Source organism: Hemitrygon akajei, chromosome 29, assembly GCF_048418815.1.
Source record: "Hemitrygon akajei chromosome 29, sHemAka1.3, whole genome shotgun sequence".
NCBI lineage: Eukaryota > Metazoa > Chordata > Chondrichthyes > Myliobatiformes > Dasyatidae > Hemitrygon > Hemitrygon akajei.
In genome coordinates, this window is record NC_133152.1 from 34322764 (window position 1) to 34345616 (window position 22853).

Consider the following 22853-nt stretch of genomic DNA (forward strand, 5'->3'; position numbering starts at 1 on the left):
AACTCAATACTTGCTCTTAAACGTTTGGAATAAACATTGTCCCAAACCCTCTTGCGTAAGCCATGGAGAATAGTCTTTATTTTGGACTGCAGTCTGCCTTCAGTCTCTCTGCAAGTGAAGATTGCAGTAGAACCATAAGAGTCTGCCACATGGGTTCAAGTTCAATTGTGGACAACTTACTCCGAATGATATTCAGAGCTAAGATTCACTTTCCAGCCTTGTAAGCAGAAGTTACAGTTTTGGGTCCCAGCAGGGATGGATTAGCGAAGTTATTCACCACTTATCAGTGGGATCCCTCTTTATTCAGTTATGAGCTAAATCACTATTTACTCTATATGCTGTGCATTTTGACAGGTTCTTCATATATTCAGCATCTTAGATTAACTTGATTTTTAATCTTGTTTCTAGATTTACTATAAAGTAATTAAAGAGATTAAATCGGGTGATGAACTTCTTGTTTTTATGAAGGACGGCGTCTATCCTGATGGGACAATGCCACCAAACCTAGATGGTAAGACTGATTCAAAGTGTCATAGGGGTCTTATTCAGTATGAATCTGTCTTTACTTACTGTCACCTGACCACGGTGAAACATTAAGGCACCTCCTCAATTCTCTGTGATGAGGTGGTGCAGTGACTCTTCAGGTGATATCAAACATCCACGTCCAGCTCTGAACTGCAGCCCACCCTGTGGTTTCTCAGTCCCAGGGCCCCAAACCGATGGTCTGGCCATCCTCTGAGAACTTGCAGAGATGCTTTCCTTTCCCTTCACCCATCCATTTCCCCATTTCCTGACCCGCCTTGGTGCACTGCCGGCAAATCCAATGCCACCCTGGTGAAGTTGACAGCTGGACGGTGGTCACCTCACTGTGAGGGGTTTCACTCCAGTTTACTTTCAGCTTCTTTTTTGCTCCTTTCCAATTTTCTCCTCTGCCACATCCTGATTGTAATCTGATGGTGTAACCTCAGCACAGTTCAAGTGTGAAGGGAGACCCCCAGCACCACGAGATTTTCCCAGCCTCATTCAGCCAGGGAAGTAATTTTTGTATTATGGCATAGGGGCATACAGCGCTTCACTTCCTTCCTATTTTGGGTCTCATTTCCTAAAAGCCCTTTTGATTGTCCAGTTGAGCCAAATTTTACTTCGAGGAGTTCGCCCCCCACCCCACTCCTTCCCGTATTCATTTGTATTACTGTGTACAGATCTTTTATAAGATTCGCTTTATTTGTCCCGTGTATATCAATGCATACAGTGAACTGCGTTGCTTGCGTCGCTCGAAGCAGCAAGGTTAGAGCTGAAGGCAGCCCGCGAGTGTGGCCACGTTTCCGGTGCCAACATAACATGCCCAGGGCTTATTAACTCTAACCTGCGCTGTACATGATGAAGGAGGCAACTAGAGCACCCAAGGGAAACCCATGTGGTGGGAGGGAGAACATAAAATCTCTTTATAGACACTGGCAGGAATTGAACCCACGAATCCCTTCGGTCTATGTTGATCCTGCTGACATCAGATGGGGGAGGCGAGAAGTGGACTGCGGAAGAGGAGGAGTGGGGGGATCAGAGGGAACTTCAGTCCAACGTGGACGCCCTGAAAGGTGGTCATTATGAGGAGAGGTCTTGATCTTGACCCTAGCTGTAGCGCCAGTCACACACTGTCAAGGCTCACTCCATGCCATTGAACATTGACACGGTCAGCAGTCAGCTCAGGAAGGGAGAACATGAGGACTTCAAAGAAAAAGCTTCAGTAAAAGATCTGACAGTAGAAGAGAAAAGAGTAGAGAAATGGAGCCTGTGAACAGGCAGCAAGTAAGGTTTGAATAACCCGCTCAGTGTCCTGTCTCTGGAGGAGACGGCTTCATAGATTAGTGTACAAAAAACACATAACTCTGCTCTCTTTGGCTCCTTTTTTTTTAAAAAACCCATTAGGATCTGATTTATTTTTTTTACTCACATTCCTCTTTTGTCCCAAGTGCTGTTAAGAAGAGTGGAGGATACTCTGACAAAGACGTAGAGGGTATAGCGGGGGAGGGACGCAGGCTGCAGTAGAAGGGGATAAGACTACTGTTGAATCATGAAGTGTGGGGGCAGAGCTGGGGCAGACTTGACCCCTTCACACCAGTTGTTATTCTGGAAAATTTACAGCATCCAGGGAATTGTTTGACTTGGCACAGGGACTAGGATGCTTCCTCGTAAACTCAGTAATAGCTGCTCCCTTTATTTAATGTGTTTGAACTTGGGCTGCAATAATTTATGATTGTACAGTACGAACCCACGTTGTAATCGGCCTGAATACTTTTCTGCATGGTTTTAACTGGCTCCCGGCTAAACACTTTGACTCACTTTATTTGATCTTTTTCTCCCGCCTGCTTGATCCCTACGGCCGGTGGCCCTCGCAGAGGAGCAGAGGTACCGCTGTGGAGACTGCGACGAGCTGTTCCGCTCGAAGGTGGCACTGCGGCGGCACCAGGCGTACGCCTGCAACAACGTCAATGCTATCTTCACCACCATCAACGAAGACTACAAGCAGAGTCAGCTGGATGACGGGCAGCTCCACGAGTGCAAGGACTGTGACCGTATATTCCCCAATGAATACAGGTATGCGCAAGCCCAACCGCGGGACGGGAACGGGGCTGGAGCAGGTATTTAACCCCTTCCCTGCCAGTGCCACTAATACTGTCACTTGTTGCACTATGCACAGAGCAGCTGTAACCACACCAGAGATAAAAGTTTCTTGAGCTGCTCTAACAGGTGGATACGTAGGATAGAGACTGGTCTTTTATGTAAGGCTGGCGGTATCCAGGATTTTTTTTTTAACTGATCTGTCCCCATTTTCTTTCTGTTTTTGTTGGCCTGGATAATATTACTGGGTTTGCAGCTGAAAATTTTGGGTGTTTTTTCTTAAACAGCAGGCCCATAAAGAAGAAAGATAACCTTGCTGCCAGTAAAGAGGGAATTTGCAAAAAAACGTGCTTAACAATTGCGCGGCACGGTAGCGTGGCGGTCAGTGTAACGCCACCGCGGGTTCAGTTCCGCCACTGTCTATAAGGAGTTGGTATGTTCTCACCTTGACCGCCTGGGTTCCCTCCTGCACTGCCAAGGCATGTGGGTTAGTAGGTTAATTAGTCACATGGGTGCAATTGGGCGGCGCGGACACGTTAGGCCGGAAGGGCCTGGTAGTGTGGTGTATCTGTACGTGAGAAGAGTCACTGTATTGGTAATGTTGATCTGGCTGTTCCTAAACCCATTCATGTTGAAATGCCATACCACCTCCCTAACGAGGAACTCAAATGTTCCCTGAATCATCCCAGGCTTCTTACTTCCAACACTCCTATTTCTAGCAGAGACTTCACTTAGAATTTGAACTTGTGTACCTTTGACACAGCTCTGTGCTTTAACTGGAATTACTTATAGATATCATTTTACTGCCTGATTGGTCAATTACTTGTATGAAATAATGGATTAGGAAGGTGTGTGACATTTTAATTTATTATAGGGTAATCAGCTCTCAGTATGTCTGTCTATTCAAAGGTTTTGTACCCAGTTCCACACAGTGCTATTTTAGCACTGATGTTAACGTTCAGTTCCAAATTCAACAGTGTCAAAAGGAATTTATATAGTTAAAAACGCCAAGTTTCAGAATGTTTGAGGTGAACAAAGTCCTTATCACTCGGTACAATTTGAATGCAAACTACTCATTCATTAGTTGAGTTAAGTTCTATTAAACATGCATTAATTATGGCTTATCCATGCCGTTGGGATTAATTTGAAAAGGTTCAGTCCCTCCCTGCTGAAATTTCCAGTAATTTACCAAGATGAAGTTCGTTTGCCATTCTCTTTCAAGTGGATTTGGGGGGGGGGAGGGGTAGTGGGAGGGAAGTCATTTGTAAATGGGCAGTGTTTATAGAAGCTACAATGCACTTACAGTCATTTCCTGAAAGTCTGTTCAGCTATAATAGTTAATAATGAGAATATATTATTGAAGTGAATGATACTGTCGTTTGTAAATGCACCCTGCAACTCACTTGCAAATGGATTGTTCTCACACTCGAATTCCCAGTCTGTTAGCTGGTGATTGTGGTGGCGGCTCGGTAAAATCCCTCCTTATTTGGTAAATATTTGACTCTAAACTTGCTACTTTTTTTTGCTGTAGACTTTCTGAATTTTTTCCCCTTAATGTTGACCTCTGGTTTGATACACCTTTTTGATTCCTCTATTTTTGTTTTCTCCTCATTTGTTAATCCCTCCACCACTACCACTGAACTGTTGAATGATGTTCATTTCTATGGTGTTCAACCACACATAATCCCTTGATACCTTCGCTGGTTAAGGGTTGCCTCATTAGGCTTGTCCGGCCCCACCACAAGCACACACTTTGCAGCTGGTGTTGGAAAATTTGTAGCCCACGGCATCTTCACAACTACTTATCAAACGAGAGTGGCACCTCTGTGTTTGAACCTGGCCATCTCCTGGTTCTCTGTACCACAACGAGTGACGCAGGTACCAGATGGGTCAGCGGGGACTTGAAGTGCGCTTTGTTTTTTTTTTAAGATGAATAAAACGTGCTATCTCACATTGAGGCGCAGTATGTGGCTGATGGATCCATCTCTCATTTCTCTTCCCGTCTGCGCAGCCTAGAGCAGCACATGATCATTCACAGCGAGGAACGCGAATATAAGTGTGACCAATGCCCAAAGGCCTTCAATTGGAAGTCCAATCTGATTCGCCATCAAATGTCACATGACAGCGGAAAACGCTTTGAATGTGAAAATTGTGATAAGGTAAGGTTGAAGGTAAGAAGATCCAAAACTTTTTATTGTCTCATTGCTTATATCGTTAAGAGCCTTCACGCAGAGGACTTGAGTGGCATAATGGAACTGGATGTTCTGCTTAATGGAGCTCAAATTAATGGAGATACGTATTAACTTATATTCAGACTTGCTTACTTACTGCCCGTTTAGGCAGCATGTTTAGGGTAGCATTGAAGGTCCTCCATCTCTGGCAGTGTTCAGGGCTTCCTTCATCAGTGGCTTCCTCCCGGTTTTCACTACTGTCAGTCACGCAAATCCCAGATAGAGACTCAGGAACACCATCGCACTCAGACGCAGAAGGGTTCCTCCTTGCTGTTTCCATAATTTTGTTTGACCAGTCAGGGTTGTTGGCCCTGAGCTGAACCCCTCAAACCTGGAGGATCAGTGGACCACTCTTAGTCTGACCTCTACCCCTTGACCTGTTTGGCATGGGTGACCCTACCAAGAGCCAAAGCATAAAGCCCTGACTCCAGCCAGCATAGCTCTCCGGGTCATTGAGGCACGCAAGCCTGCAAACCCAACAACCAAGGTGTGGTCCTCTTGAAGGAGATTGTTATGGGCGTCACCTTTTATTAGTTTTCCTGTATAAGTATTGAGATCCAAACCAACGGGCGTATTTAATAGTAATAATCTGGCAAAAGTTATGTTTTATATTCACTTTGACCCTGTGATCAACCAGACTTCAGTTGTACTGCATAGTCAGATTATGGGCCCTGTAGTTTGGATAGTTTTGGGGAAAATGTGTATTAAAGTTCTGTTGTATGATCTAATGAAAATGCAATGGCAAACCAATGAAATGTACTGGAACATTACAGCCAATGCCTTTTTCTGATGACAGTGTTTTCAGAAGTTGTGTCCATATCTGAATTAGGGCGCTTGTTTGCAGCAGCACTTACCAATTGCTGAGTTAAGTTACTATGGCAATGACTTAAAAATTACACTTAGTTTGCAACTCACATAAGTCAGTGGTATCAAAACTGATTTCCAGACAACATCTACCACAATTTGGAGATATTTAAATAATTCTGAAATGAACATCCAAAAGTACCCAGTACATCAGGTAGGCTTCAGGATTCAGGAACTGGGCTGCTGCCAAGGTGAATGTGAATAGAAGGTATTCAGGTGCAAACAAAAAGACTGAAAGCCACTTCTGGAATTTAAAAAAAAACAAAGCAGTTTCATTCCGCTGTTTGAGTTTCTGGTGTCTCAAACAGAAGTGTAATTTTATCAGATGGTATGACGAGCAAGGTTTTAGATAGCGGTGTTTTTCTGTTTAATAATGGGGAGGGAGTTCTTTGTTACCTTAGGCGGGTCGGCGTACAGTGACTTGTTCAAGAATCATTTGACTTTGTACCACTCAATAATCTGCTCCAATGCAACAGCACTTCATGTCACTCATGAAGAAAAGGAACTGGAGCTTTATTGCACCGCCCAAAGCTCGGGACAACCTAAGGCACTTTGCAGCAGATCAGATGCTTTGAAATGTAAGAGCGCAAAAGTAGCAATATAATTATCATTCCAGTCACTGGAGTTTCAGTAATGGTAGAGCTTCTATGCAATTTTAAGGTAAGGTAAAATTGTTAGGTAGCTTTTCTAAACCCGGGTCTACAACTGTTTCTTGAGACACACCCACACAAAATGGTGGAAGAACTCAGCAGGTCAGGCAGCATCTGTGGAGAAGAATTAACGGCCAATGTTTCGAGCCAAGACCCTTCATCAGGACTGGAAAGGAAGAATAACGAAAGTGGAGGGAGGGGAAGGAGTACAAGTTGGCAGATAATAGCTGAGATCAGGTGAGGAAGCAACTGGTGCACATCACAAGTCTTGGTTAGGCGACCACTGACACCAAGTAGACAAACTCTGAGGAGTATTGATAAAGACTGGGTATCCATGTTGTAAAGACACTGCCCAGAAGAAGGCAATGGCAAGCCACTTCTGTTGAAAACTTCGTCTGTGTCGTACAGCACAGCAAGTGATGATGATGGTGAGGTGAGGGAAAAGGTGAGTGTGTGGGGGAAGGAGGCAATAAAGTCAGAAACTGGAAGATGAAAGGTGGAAGAGGTAAAGGGTTGAAGAATAAGAGGAGAACAGTAGACCATGGAAGAAAGGGAAGAAGGAAGGGAGGTGATGGGCAGATGAGGAGGGGGAGAGAAAGAATGAGAAGCTAACCAGATTGGGGGAATGGAGGAGTGATTACTCCAAGTTGGAAACATTGATGTTCATGCCATCAGGTTTGAGGCTACCCAGACAGAGTATAAGGTGCTACTCCGCCAACCTGAGTGTGGTTTCATTGAGGCGACAGAGGAGGCCATGGACAGACATGTCAGAATGGGAATGGGAAGTCGAATGGCTACTAGGAGATCCTGCCTTTTGTAGTGGCCAGAGCAAAGGTGCTCAACTAAACAATCTCCCTAATGTAGAGAAGGCTCCACAGAGAGCACCAGATACAGTAGAAGACCCCGACAGATTCACAGGTGAAGTTTCCCAGCTTCTAGTTTGAGTCCAACCTTTCCCCTCACCTGGTCTCACCTAATACCTGCCAGCTTGTATTCCTTCCCCTCCAACAACCATCTTATTCTGGCTATTGCTGCCTTCCTTACCACTCTGATGAAGCGGGTAGGCCCGAAACATCAGCTTCTTATTCCAACTGACATCCTGAGTTCTTTGGATGCAGAATGTTTTCTACTTTGCATACACACACTCATTATTTGTCTGTCCATAAATTAAATGGTAACTTAGAGCTTGCATTGCGCTCTGTTCATATGATTTGCCACCAGTTCTTGAAGATTTGGGTCAACCTTCTTTTAGTGACATTTTGTACTGTAAATTGCCATGTCAACGGTCACAGAAGTTACAGTTTTGGCCACCAAGTGACTGCAGGAAGGAAGTTTAATAAGTCTCCCTTCCAACTCATCTTTACTTCAATTAATCAAAAATAACATGTCAGGCAACTTTTGCTAGATCCTTGTGGCATTTTTCACTTATATTTATTTGTAGCCGTGTGCTTCTGAGTGGTCTCTCATTCTAAAGAGTGCAATTTATGAACTTTGCTTTGCCCCATTCTTATATGCAGCCAACCACCTTTGTTTTGTTTGTCACTCATGAACTCTTGGTTCCATCTCTTATTTACATGTTGACCATCAGTGGGACCATCCAAGAAGCACTTCAGCTTCCACCTGATAGTCTAAATGGGCGTAAAGTTTGGCAAGCACATGGTGGGAGCAAGGGCAGTACGACTCTATCATTAACACTTTTTGACCCCTTTGTTGTCAGATTTATCACACTGCTTGTCTGGCACTCAAATTTCCTTTCAATAAATATTGGGGAAGACTGAAGCTATTGCCTTTGTTCCCTGCCACAGACTACATTTGCTGATAATCATTATCAACCCTGGAAAATATCTGAGAATGAGGCAGTGTTCATGACCTTGTTATTATGTTGACTCTAAGGTGACCTTCTGGCAACATGTTTGCATCACCACCAAAGTTGACCATTTCTACTTTTCAGAACATTGCCTAGCTGTTACTCTGCCTCATTTAATCTGCTGCAGATTTTTTTCCATGTCCTTATTTCCTCTAGACTTGATTATTCCAATGCGCGCCAGGCCAGCCTGCAATCTTCCACCCAATCTAAACGAGTACTCTTCCAAAGTTCTGCTGACGGTATCAAAATTCAAACTGTTTCATTAACATAGTGCTTGCTAAGTTACATTGACGGCAGGTCAGATAACCTCTCAGCTCTATAATTTTTATCCTTGTTTTCAATTTCTTCTGTGGCCCTGTGCCTCACATTCTAAATAACCTCTTCCAGTTCAACAAAGTTTTGAGATTTCTGGCTTCTTCCCATTCTGGCCTCTTACACATCCCCTGTTTTAATCAGTCTTACACTGGCAGCCATGATTTCAGCTGTCTTGGCATTAAATTTTGGAATTTCCTTCCCAAATCCCTCTACTTCTCTACCTTTCTTTTCTCTTCTAAGACCTTTTTTTCTTTGAAACAGTTGGTCCTAAATGATTGGCCCTCTTCAGTGATATCAAAAGTGGTTAGTGCCTTGAAGTAGTTTGCTCTATATAATGGATTACATTATTACACGTTGTTATTGTGGTGAGAATCAGTATTAAGTCTTGTGCAGTTTCTAAGGTGTTACACAGTTGGAATCCAGGGACTTCTGATATCCCTGGAGTTATTATCTGAGGTTCAGAATGTGCTTGCAATGCCTCTCATTAATTAAGAGTGATTCCAGCTAATCACAGGGATAATGAAGCATCAGTCATTTATCAATAAAGCTTCAATATTGGTTATGCCTCTGCGCATTGACTGGTAATTATAGATCCCCTGATGCTTAGGGAATTTCCATTGACAAGTGACCTATTTAGGTTATCCATTGACGTTCCCAATATGTGCAGCAATGGGCTGTCTTGCAGTATGTTTTAAAAGGAACAGAACCATACTGGAAAAATTGCTGTCACCCTGACTCCTGCTGATCCAGCAGAAAAAGATCTATATGACAGAGCCACACAAGTATTAAATCATACCGGGCAGTAAATGAGTGGAAATCTACCACCTTTTCTCCTGGATTGAGGACCCAAGGTAAAATACTCAATTTGACTGAAAATAACTTACACAAAACAACCTGTCAACTCTGGCAAAACTTAGCAGATTTTATCCCAAAGCTGATAAAACATGGAATTTTACAGCATCCCCATGTCCTTGTCGGCTTGATAAAGTGGCACCAGTTTGTCTCACTCTCCTACTCCTTCCCAAAGTGCTACATACTTTTGCCCTCGATTAATTTAAGCTTCCGGTGTGATAACAATAGCTGTCTAAAAGAGATCTCCAAAACAGATGATCGGAACCCTCCACGTGCGCAAGTTTCCAATGACTTCCTCTGTTTTTTGCTTTCTCTCCTTCCTGTCCATCAGGTCTTCACCGATCCGAGCAACCTCCAGCGGCACATCAGGTCTCAGCATGTGGGAGCCCGGGCGCACGCGTGCCCTGACTGTGGAAAAACCTTTGCCACGTCATCTGGACTAAAACAGCACAAGCACATACACAGCAGTGTTAAGCCTTTCACCTGTGAGTTATCGAACTGTCTTAACTTAATATGTAATTGGAGGTGTCCTGTGTTTTCCAAAATCTAATCATTCTCCTCAGCTGAGTTGAAGTGCATAGTGCAGTCCAACAGCCTTTCTCTTTGCAGAGGGCACTCTTTTCTTATTAACATAGCAGTCAGCACCAGATTTCCATGATCATTATTTCAGAAACCTCACCCCTTGCCAACTTTCTCCTTCGTTACCCCTTAAAATTCTTTCTGATTTTTGCTTTGGTAAATTTTGCAAACTACATATAACATATCTGTCTCCTGATAGTTGTCTCCCCAACAATTCTATGCTTCCTGTCCCCCCCCCGCCCCCCACAAGCCCCAAGCCTCTTCCTCCAGGCAACTTTTTTCCACAGAGGGTTTCCCTCATATTGGGGGTCCCACAAAGATGATGGCCTTCACTCAGGTGACCTTCAATCACTTCAGTGTTTAGGTTGGAGTTACACAACTTTGCACTCATCAGGCCATGAATTATTGTCCAGGACAGGAAAAAAGCCAAAGGCTTGGTTATTTGGTCGAATCGGCATTAAGGCCAATTCAAAAATTTCTGAATATAGCTTTAGCTTTCTATCATATATAATCACGTTAACCAGTCAGGGATAAAGTTCTTCTTTGAAACACGTGCGGTTGAATCACAATCTTGAAACCAATGTGGTCCATCAAAACTCTGATCTAGTGCCGCCCACCCATTACACATAACTCATTATTTACAGAGAGCTGACCTTACAAACTCCTTTTTTTTGCTCAGATTTCTGCTTCAGCCATAACAAATTGGAAATTAAATGGATTTTCTGATAACTGGTCTGTCTGCCATCTAAAAACCATTAGTTCTCGGTGATAAGATTGTTTGAAAAAGTTTCCGTAGGATTTTGCCATGTACTTCAACACTGGCAAGCTGTTACTCATCATGTTGTTGAAAATTTGATGATTAATTCCAGTACTCAGAGTGATAATTTACAGTGAGAAACTGCTACGTCAGGGACAGCCTGAGCACGTAGTGAAAAACTTGCAAGCTTGAGCATTCATATTTGTGTCGGTTGCACCCTCCTGGGAGAGTGACCTTCGGGATGTGAAGTGCTCTGCAGAATTGAACTAAATATGTAGAAGCTGTCACTTTTCATTTCAACCACAAAGAGCCTGGTGTTATTGGCATGAGCACGCTTCCTCCCAAGTCAAGAAGGTAAAAAAAAAAGTAAATGTCAACTACTGCTGTAGCAATGAGAATTAACTGCTGTCAAATGGAGCTCTTCCTTTGACTTAATGCTCGATTTCACCCTCTCACATTTAATTTCACCATTGCCAACTGAAGTCCTGCCTTTTCTTTCTCCAAGGGTGGTGGTGTGGGTTGGAGAAATAGTAAAATCTACTAGATTTTCCATCATGTTCACGGCCAAAAAGTTACCAGATTTACGTACGTGGGTGGAGTCTTCACACTTCTTGCTGCTACTGGGAAGTAGTTCAGTCAATTGTGTTGGTCTGTAAACCATCAAACTCTTCCATGGGGACGTGACTTTAAAATACTTGGCTGAAGTTTGGATTCCAATTCCTCGGGAATCTTTCTTGCTTCTCAGTCACTGAGGACCCATCCTGAACAATTCGGCATCTCTCACGCAGCTAGTAATATAGAACTCAACCAGCCAGGCTTTTGTTCATTTAAGGGCAAGGTAAGAGACCAGAAAACCTGCTGAGCCACTTTAAGAGCTAAGGTGGGTCAAGAGCTGCTGGACCTGAAATGATGATAATCATTTTGATGAAAATGACCATAAATAATCATATGACCAATGATAATCATAATGATGAAAATGACCATAAATATTCATTTGAGATAAATAATCTTCTCCTCCTTTCAGTTAAGATCACAATTCATGTACTTCATTGACTATAAATCAAGAAGGTATCCTAAATGAAAAGAGGAGAAGATTGATTTTCTAAAATTCTCTAACCTAGAGAACTGGAGAGACTGAATCACTGGTTATGTTTAAGGCAGAGATATATTTTGATCTATGAGGGAAACTAGATTTATGAAAAACAAGTTAAATGCTGAGGTTGAGATCAGAAACTTAATAGGAGAATATTCTTAAGGGAACTATTCTGTTCTTGATTGTATTTCTTATATTCTTATTTTCTTGTGAGAATATGGAAACAGAAGCAGTAGTAGGGTATTTTACCTGTTACGCCCACTCTACTGTACAATAAAATCATTGCTGATTTTTGACCTCATTACTTCTTTCCTATACTAACCCATGTACATTGATTCCCTTAATAGCAGAAACCTAACCATTTCTGTCTTATATACTGTATGGTTAGTGACTGAGCCTCCACAACCATGCTGGATACCTAATTGCAAAGGTTCACCACCACTGGGTGAAGAAAGTTCTCCTCATCTCTGTTCTGAACAGCAGACCCCCTAGTTTGAAGTAGCTCTTGTCACCAATATATCTGAATTTATCCTGCCAAGCCTTCTAAGAATATAGTCGAGCCTTCTAACAATTTGGTGACCTCAATGAGGTCACCTCCCATTCTTCCAAACGCTAGAGAGTGTAGGCCCAGTCTGCTTAGTTTCTCCTCCTAGGATAATTTTCTCATTCTTGGAATCAATCTGGTGAATCTCTACTGCATTCCATCTAATGCAAGCGTATACTTCTTTGGCTAGGAGATGGGACATGTACATAATGTTTCAGACGTAGTCTTGATTTCTATACATGGCTTTTATTCAAATCCTTTCTCGGTTAAGTCCAGCATACCATTTGCCTTACTAATCTGATTGCTGTTCCTGCATGTTAATATTAAATTATGTACACACCCAACTCCCGGTGAACACCAACGTTTATCATGCCATTTAAAAATACTGTGTAATTCTTTTGTTCTACAGAAGTGGATGAGCTCACATCTCTGTTGTCAACACACTTTCTATCATCAGCAAAGTCTGGTTATATTCCACTTGCTTCACTCACACAGATCAGTGATATATTTGAGATCATTGATCTCATGTTCCACTTGGGCATCCTCCAAACTGAAGGCATGAGCGTTGATTTCTCGATCATCTGGTCATTTCTCCCCTCTCCCCCATCTCTCTTTTTCCACTCCCCCACTCTGGTTCCCTTCACACCTCTTCTCTCCTCCTCAGCTGCCCATTACCTCTCTCTGGTGCCTCTCCTCCTTCCTGTTCTTCCCTGGTCCACTGTTCTCTCCTATCCAGTTACATCTTCTCCAGCTCTTTACCTCTTCCACCTGTTGCCTCACAGCTTTATCACCCTCCTCCACTCACACATCAGCCCCCTCACCTGGTTCCACCTATCACCTGTCAACTTGTACTCTTTCGCCTGCCCCACCTTCTCACTTTAGCTTCTGCACCCTTCCTTTCCAGTCCCGATGAAGGGTCTTGGCCTGATACATCGACTATTTATTCCCCACTGTGGATGCTGCACTGTCTTTAATGATTGACAAAGACTATGAAGACCAGGGATCCACTGGTCACGTCTTCCCAACCTGAAATTGACTTGTTTATTCCTAACCTCTGTTTTCTTTTCATTCAACTCTGGGATTTTTTTTTGAGAGACATAAACCTATGTAAACACAGATACCCACAAATTATGTAAATTCACACATAAACTGTTTTTCAGTATCAGGATTTTCAAACCTTTATGTGTGGGAGACCTGACAAATATTGACATACTTACAAATCACACTTCCAATAATAACCTGTAGTGTTTCTGTAAAAGCTGTCAAGCTCCCTTTCCATTTATTGGGGTACTGCCATTGATGACTCCTGCTCTGATTTTAAACTGAAGTGTCACCTACTCAAAGAAAATCTTGCTCAAATTACAGAAAGTACACTTATTTATCATTATTCCCAGACATTGAAATCTCTGGTAAGAGTGAGAGATCGCATCACAAAGGCTGTTTTTGCAGGTACCTCGGTCTGAAATGTGCACAACCACATTTCATTTCTATTTTATTGTTGCCATTTTGGATCAATAAGTTCAAATAGTTCAAAACATAAATTTCACAGATTTTATTTTCCCTCATGGAATAGCCTTCCCATTTAGTTGTCTGACTGGCCTGCACTACTGCTCAGTTCTGGGGTGTGGTCTTTCATTGATTCTGCTATGGTTGTTATGCTATAGATTTATTGAGTATGCCCACAAGACAATGAATCTCTGGCTTGTATATGGTGACATATATATATTTTGATAATAAATTTACTTTGAACTGAAGCAATGAAACATTAGATCACACATTCCTAAGCTGGAATACCCAAACACCATTTGTTCTGGCCCAGTAGCGTTCTTGCAATGCCATTCCCATACCCAACCCAACCTCAACATGCAGTACAAGTATGGACCTGACTATAAGTTCAGCATGTGATTCTGTGCAAACTATTTATGAGTATCTGAAACCTATAAATCATCACCCAACTTCCACACTAGTAGGAAATTTAACTGAATTCTAGAAAGTCTCAAATATGCTTTTTTTAAAAATACTTGTTTTCTCTGTGAAATGTATTCATCAAGTGTTTTAATATGGTTAGTTATATTATTAACTAGTTTGGGTTGATATTAATTTAAACAAGTCACCAATTAAGGCCTGAAGCTTTGATGAATGACTATGAGAATGAGACACAGTAGGACTGATAAGCTGAGAGGTCACTGCTGGCTTTACTGTGCTTACCCAAGCCAAGTGAGTATTACCTGAAATGACCTTTTGAAGGACTACTTGTTGTCCTCAGCAGTGCCATTGAATTGTGCTGCTGGGTGTATTTGTTGTCAGTAGTGACTGGGAGGAGCATGTGTGACCTCAAAAAGTACAACATCCATCCACCCTGAATGGCCAAGAGGAAATCTCTCAAGCTACAAATAGCAGTTCCCACCAGGCAAAGACCATATCTCTCAAAATGAAGATATTTCTGACTTCGCTGTTATTTTCCTTTGACTACCTATGAACCAATTGGATGACTCTAATTTGAAGGCACTAATTGAATGACTCTTATTGGATGAAGCAGCTAGAAAGCACATCACAGGTCAAGGGATTTCCATAAATTCAGAAGAGAGCAAAGAGCATAGTCCTTATTTCAGGTTTTCACTTTTAAGCCTTTAGTTCGTAATGATAAATATTACCAGGAAAACTGGCTTCCCATAGTACCTCAAGTGGGCAGTCAAGAATCGGCTGCCTTATTTTCTGTTTGATTGAAGTCTTAGCACACAGAACTATTTTTACTCCCATTGTCTAGAAGGAACCATAAGACTGAGTACTAGTGGAGGATCATCTCAAAGTTCATCCATTGAGGTATATATATCTTTCTAATTGAATTATATCGATCTCATAAAATTCTTAACATTTGCTTACAACTCTGATCTGTGCAGCTGAACTTCCAGTTCTCACATTTTTGTGCCATCTTTTCCCATTATGAATCAGTAAGTTCACATTTATAAGGGATTTTGTAATGTATTTTCTTGAAAGTCAGTGTGGTTTTCCACAACAATTGGTAAGCTGAGAGGCCACTCAACCACCCTGACTTCACCGTTTTGGGAGTTTCAGCAAGCTGATTACCATTATTCTTCAGTCCCACAAGTAGCTTAAATCCTGCCTGAAGTGGTTTGTATCCATTATTTCTCCCTTAATTACTAAAATTTGTACAGTAGACAAGATGAAAAAATCCTTTGTATTTTCTAGTGCCATCATAAAAGCTTTAATTTGAAGGCTTCACTTCTCCCAAATCCTTGAGCTCAAAGTTGATTTTTCTATATAAAGCTATAAATCTTTTAGCTATCATTGACTTGTGCAATCACAGCACTTGCACTGTATCTAATTTAACTGAGTGCATCAATACTGTTCATCAGCTGTAATGGGCATATTTTTGTTTAACTAGTAGATAACCCTACAGAGTTTTTCAAAAGTGTTTGAATGAAAATTGGTTGTGTAACTTGTCCAGATGATGCAATCAAAGTAATCAGTTTTCACAAAGAATGTGTGCATGCCCATTTATACCGGGGAGAAAAATTGACACCAAATAACAACCAAATGTTAGATGTATAATAGCATATTAAAACACACAACTATGGAAATCTACAAAGTAATATTGTATCACTTTCCTTCTCTGCACATTGTTCTAAAACTTTGTGCTGCTTTTATGGACAGCCACATAAAAATCAGTGATGTTCAAATCGAACAAGTCAATCTCAACAAAGCATACAAAGTTTAACAAGACTTATTTGAAAGGGAGATCATGTTTGACCTGTCTGTGGATTTTCTGTCACTGCAAAAAGACTATATAAAGGAGAACCAGTAAATGTAGTGTATCTGGATTTTCAAAAGGCATTTTAAAAAGTACCACTTGAAAGGGTGTCACATTAAAATGTAAGACCTCTTGAGCTAATGAAATAAGTAAGAATACATTTTTCAGGTTGGACTTGATATTCCAGAGGGTTGTCCATCTGAAATAGAATCAGAAGTGAGTCCTGTGTGATGTAAATCCATTTTAATGGCTTAGATCAGGTGTTCCCAACCTGGGGTCCGTGGACCCCTTGGGTAATGGTAGGGTTCCATGGCATTAAAAAAGATTGGGACCCCCTGGCTTGGGTGAATCAGAATGCAATATCTCAAAGTTATTGATGAGGTGAGTCTAGGCTAGGAATTGAGCCTGCAAAGGAAAATTGTCAAGTTAAACTAGTATCATGGAAATGGGAAATAATTCACTTTGATAGGACAGAATAGAAACTCAGAATATTTTTAAATGGTAAAGAAATAGTAGACGTAGATTAATTAAGGAGTTTTGGTGTGCTGGTTTATGAAAAGCAGAACATTATTATGCAGAAATAATTGCTAGGAAAACAAGTGGAATGTTAAGCCTTATTGAAAGAAGGTTAAAAAAGGAAGCTGACAAGACTACAGATGTAATTCTTTCTCCATGCTACATGTGGAACACTGGGGAGTGGCCATGTATTTTACTCCTGCTTCTAGTTATGTTCCTTGATTTATGATAATAGCATCCAATGTGCCGTGGCAAATCAACAATGGCCATCTTTGAGCCATTTTATTACGTAAAATACAGATTGTAATAGACGTTATTACAATTAGATTAGACTTTGGGAATATTCTCTACTAATGAAAAATGGAGTAAGTAGATTAGAAAAACTTCTTGTACATTAATAGTCACTTAGATTCAAAGAAATTGTTAGAATTTCCATAGCCAGTCCCATCTATTTTCCATCCATTAAGGACACCACACACTGGAAAGGCAAGTTTACACAATTGTTCCTTTACATCACGGGTGCACAGGGAAATGGAAAATAAAATTCATTCTGGAGAAGTCTAAGGTAATCTATTTGTAGAGACAAGGAACATGACAAGGAGTGCACTGTAAATGGGGGAATTTTGATAAATTGTTTGAGTATAACTTATGGCATACTTTTCACTTGATTGATCTACCCTGCTGTTTACAGAGACCCCATTGATCTTGGACGGAATGTAAACAAATCCCTGACAGTAAATAGATAAATATGGAAAGTATCATAAGTAATACCTTCCTTAACATAGAACATAAAACAAGGGATTGAATGCTTGAGCTACGCAATACGTTAGGCTTAAGAGTTCATGTTTCATTCCAGTCACCAAGTTATAGGAAATATGTGATTGCACAGCACTGGGGAGAGTCCTGAGGAGATTCCCTGAGGATATTGCCTCGAATTGAGAATTTTAGTTCTACAGAAGGATTGGGCTAAGAACAGGCAAGATTGAGGAGAATTAATTTAAGCATAATATTAAAAGGAGACCAGGAAAAAAAAACTTTACTCACCTAGTTCAATAATAGGGCATACTTATAATAAGGATTTGGAGGAGAAATATTTGCAATGCATGCTTGCAACTCATTCTCAGAAAGGATGGTTGAGGTGGAAATTTTCATTACATTTAAAAATTACTTACGTATCACTAAATATGCTATAATTGACAAAGTTGTGGATCAGGGACAGGATAGGCTGAATAATATTTTTATGTGCTATGATTTTCTATGATTCCATTCATTAGTCAAAAAGGTTGCTGCTCTTACATTTTTGTTGTTTAATTTTAGCAGTGGAATGTTGGATAGATTTAGAGGATTCCTTTTCTATCTCAGAAATATTATTCGAGCTTGTAAACCCACCAATCGTTCAGCTGCAAGGATTGTGCACCTTTAATCTTTGGAAAGGAGGGTAAAAGATGGAAAAGAAGAAAGGAAAATCCCAATTGAAAGCAGTCCCATCGTGCAGAGAAGCATCCTGTAGTCAACCAGTTGGGTGGTCGATGACAGTTGTAATCCCATTGGAGAGGGAGTAAGGTGGATGTGGGATGGGATGATAGACAAATCCCTATGTACAGCTGCAAGTCTTTTACTATGACAGTGCTTAGTATAAGTTAGTATGAGAGGATTTAGAATTGGTTTGATTATATTGTAATTTTATTTATCTGTATAATATTGACAGATAGGAGGCAGGGACAAGCATGGACACAGAGTGATGGTAAGAAATCTTTTTTTGTATAGCTGTTGAAGTGCAGGAGTACATTGTCACCCATAACCAGTGTTATCACTAAGTACCTCATCTCATTTTTTAAAGCCTGGTCATTTCTTTATTTAGGTTTTCTTATAAATGAAGGTAGTTATTGTCCATTGCCCTCAGAGAACAAGTAATAATTCTGATTTGAAGATGTGAGACTGCCCTGCTCTTCCTTGTACATTTTTGTGTGCCTAGTTTAGAAGAATTTCATTAAGTAATAATTTTGACATTAGTTAATTTACTTCTGTTGTATTCCTTTGTGCACTATTTTATGTTCTGAGGTCAGGAAAAGACAAAGGGAGCAGTGAAAGACAGCATTATCCTTCCTCTAGGCACTATTATAGTCAGTGAAACCGTAAAGGCAAATAGGGACTCAACAACCAATCATTCGTAGGAAAATTAGTCCTTTAGAATTCATTTGTAATTAATAACTAAAATAAATCTAGAAAGTAACGCAACAATATGTTAGGAGGAATTCTAATAGTTTTTTTTCCCTCGTACTCCGTCTTTTACTGGGACTATCTTTGTGAATACAGCCGAGCCTCCAGTAGGCCAAGTCTTTTTCCCCTTCCTTTTCATTGGGATGCTCCAGATGAATTTTAATGTATTAACAAACCACTCCCGTGATGTTCCTGCACATTCAAGGTCTCCTTCGCACTTTGTGGGAAGCAGCCCAAAATGCACAAGATTTCACTTTTCTTTCCCCAGTCGTTATCCACATTTCTATATGATCAAATATGCATTATTTAAATACAAATTTAAAACCTGCAGTTGTGGCTTACGATCAGCTGGAGAGATCCATAGTGGCAAGTGACCTTTCAGCTTATCTTCAATTATGATGTGTGCTTCCTTGGAGGGATTCAATGGCATTTATCACAATTACTTGGGTGTGTGTCCTGACCAAATTCCTACCGAATGTATGTGGCTTGAGTAGGTCACAGTTAATACCTCAGTCTCTTGTTCTCATGTACCCATATTATTAGAATTGTGAATGAAAACAATTATGCTACATATCTCCTTTTTATTTAATTACAGGTGAGGTCTGTCACAAATCGTACACTCAGTTCTCCAACCTTTGTCGACACAAAAGAATGCATGCCGACTGTCGGACGCAGATAAAGTGCAAAGACTGTGGACAGATGTTCAGCACAACCTCCTCGTTGAACAAGCACCGTAGGTTTTGTGAGGGCAAGAACCATTATAATCCCAGTTCAATGTTTCCTCAAGGTCTGCCTCTCACTCCCAGTGCCATGCTGGACAAATCAAAGCCTACATCCTCTCTTAACCATACACCCCTGGGGTTTAATGAATATTTTCCCTCACGCCAACACCCGACAGGATTGCCCTTCTCACCAACAGCCACGTTTCCAGCTCTCACGCCAGGTTTCCCGGGCCTTTTCCCCCATTCGTTGTATCCCAGAGCTCCTGTGTTACCAAGCAACGCGTTGTTGAAAGGCTGCTTAAATCATGACATTGATGGAGGTGTCCAGAGCCCCATGGGAACTCCCACAGTCTCACAAGCATCTTCCCTGGTGTCAACATTCAATGACAAAGATACCCCTTTAGAAGGAAAAAACAATGTTCGATCTGAAAACTGCTTCACTGAGAAAAGCAAAGTAAAAAACACTGACTTATCAGAAGGCAGTGACTTTGAAGACATCAACACAACAAGTGGAACTGACCTAGAAACAACCACTGGTACTGGGTCTGATTTGGACAGTGATGTAGAGAGTGACGGAGATAAAAAGAAGGAAAAAGCCAATTTGTCAGCCAAAGGAACTGATAAAGTCACTTCGGTCTCCGTAAACTCGAACAACGAATTTGATGAACGGACACAGTACCTTCCATCCCAACATTCCTTCTTCCCTCCTCCAGATGAGCAGAGCCTTCCGACTAGCGCTGCTAACGATTCCATTAAAGCTATTGCTTCCATTGCGGAAAAGTACTTTGGCACTGGTTTTATGGGAATGCAAGAGAAGAAAATGGGATCTCTTCCGTACCACTCTATGTTTCCATTCCAGCTCTTCCCAAACTTCCCACATTCCATGTACCCTTTCACGGACCGAAACCTCAACCCCAATCTATTGGTAAAAAATGAGCCAAAGTCACCCAGGGAGCACCAGAAAAGTGGGAGTGCGAGCTCAGAATCACCCTTTGACCTCACCACGAAACGGAAAGAAGTGAAGCCTCTCCCTTCTTCCAAGCTCATGGTGTCTACGCTTTTGGGAGAGGAGCAGCCACTGGACCTGAGCATAAGTAGTCGCAGTCGGGTCAGTCAAAATGGCCCGGGAGAGCCCAGGAAGAACCACGTTTTTGGTGAACGCAAAATGGTGATCACCGACGAGCTACCCAAGGTGCAGCACCAGCAGCCTTTTCATTATGCAAAGCCATCACCCTTTTTCATGGATCCCATCTACAGGTATTCGTAGATCCTATAGTACACATTATGCCTTCTTTCAGAGGATACTACCATGGTTTCCGCTTGAACTGTTTCATTAAGACCAAAAAAAATTTCATGAAGTGTTTGTAGATGTTTTTTCTTCAGTTGTATATTACTTTTGAGACATGACACGATCTCTGGTTTTCACCCTTCACTTCCTCAATCTGGGAAAAATTCCATGGCTGCTCACAGCCCACTTCCCCTCACAAATTTGCTCCACCCCTCTCTTTCCCACATCCTCACTTAGATGTGAGGAGGAGTGGGCAGGAAAGGAGGCAAGCAGTTAGCAATATATTGGATGTCATCTTACTCACAGTTAGATAGGTTGTGGCAGAATTTGACAACCGCCTCTCTGTGATAGTGCTGGAGGGGCCTCAAATTCAGGGGTTTGTTTATGCCACTGAGACCAATGCCTTTGAGCAAGGGGTTTGTGGACCCCACATTGGGAAACCCTGCTCTAAGATGACATCGATGATGCTTGCTTATTTTCCAATGTGAAAACTGGAGAAAAATGTCAAAACTAATGAGCCCTGAAATGATTTTGAATATCATGTACCTCAGATACTCCATTATGCAACTTGGGCACATTTATCTGAACCGTGCATACTCACTGCATATGAACCACAGATTAGTACTGTGCAAGGGCCAGTGCACCCAAATTCACACTGGGAATATTTTGCTTGCATTTTACTCTCACAATCTAGTTGAATTACAAATAATTACAACTTTCCTTTCATGAATTAAATAACCGTTATCTTTGCGTGCACGTGTGTGTGTGTGTGCGTCTGTGAACTCAGTTCAAGTTCAAGTGTAATTGTCATTAACTATATGAGAACAGAGCCAACTGAAACAGCGTTACTCTGGGACCCAAAGTCCGCCACACAGTGCCAACAGTTACACACAGCATAAGGCATGTATAGCACATATATGATATCAATAAAACACAGTCACACATAAAAATATTTAGTCCATGACACTGAGCCCATAAGTGTTGTAGAAACCTGCAGTCAACCACAATACAGCTTGTCTTCTGCTGAGCGAACACTGGGGGGCAGCACCCACTCCAGCCTAGATAGTGAGCTACACCGCCTCTGGTGGAGCGCACCAACTCTGATGCCTCGCTCCTCGGCGGCTGTAAACAAGCAACACCACCGCTTGAGGCCTAGTCAGCACTACGACCAAGGCCACACAGCTCCCCCGCCATCCACCAGTAAATTAGTGAATCGGACTTGCAGCATTCCACGTTGACATTGTGCTGTGTGTGTGTGTGTTTGGGGACCGAGTTCGTGCCTACCCACCTACACCAGTGTGTGTGAGGTCCTCCACCAACCTGCCAACATTTACCACTCAAATTCAGATTCCCAGTGTCCCCTCCCTTCAATCGGGCTGAAAAAAAGTAAGGGTTAGATGATTCTACCAAAAACAGTCGATTCAAGGGACACAATAAGGAACTGGGCTCACAGAGGCATCAACACAGAATTCTGTGTCTTGCTAACACTAGAAATTTGCCTCTAATGAGGTAGGTCAGAGGCTGATGAAGGAGATTGAATAACAAATTACTGATTGATATCATCCTTGGTCATGCAAAACGATGACCAAATTATAATAAAATGGATTTCAAAAAAGCATTGCAAATTGCATGACATTCAACACATCCCAATAAATGCGCAGAACGATGAGGAGCTTTAGAAATATTTTGATAATTTCATAATACTTTCCTCCATTGAAGTGGATTGATCTCTAAATTCTCTATTTCAATCCCAGGTTGATGCTGTTTGGAAGTAATTCAGAAAATGTGTAGCTAGGGTGGTCAATTGTTGGGTTGAGTTGTTCTCCGGTTTTGGCAATTAACTTGCAAACATTCATCACTGTACGAGGAGACATCATCAGTCCGCTATTAACTGTGGGGTGTCCTCAGAATGCTTGATTGATAAGTATATGAATATTGATGTCCCTACGTTACGACTGTAATGC

At 41.6% G+C, this 22853-nt stretch overlaps 1 protein-coding gene across 11 annotated transcripts in view; it reads left to right on the top strand.

Annotated features, from left to right (window-relative positions):
• Nucleotides 1–22853, top strand: part of prdm16 (PR domain containing 16) — a 716934-nt gene that overhangs the window by 628547 nt on the left and 65534 nt on the right. For 4 of the 11 annotated variants that reach the window (XM_073032140.1, XM_073032142.1, XM_073032143.1 and 1 more), the window contains 6 exons: nucleotides 409–511; nucleotides 2397–2595; nucleotides 4631–4790; nucleotides 9730–9883; nucleotides 18368–18403; nucleotides 19475–20858. In XM_073032140.1, the coding sequence (XP_072888241.1) occupies nucleotides 409–511; nucleotides 2397–2595; nucleotides 4631–4790; nucleotides 9730–9883; nucleotides 18368–18403; nucleotides 19475–20858 (2036 nt within the window). The remainder of the gene's footprint in view (nucleotides 1–408; nucleotides 512–2396; nucleotides 2596–4630; nucleotides 4791–9729; nucleotides 9884–18367; nucleotides 18404–19474; nucleotides 20859–22853) is intronic. The other 7 variants (XM_073032144.1, XM_073032150.1, XM_073032146.1 and 4 more) reach the window with 4 other exon arrangements.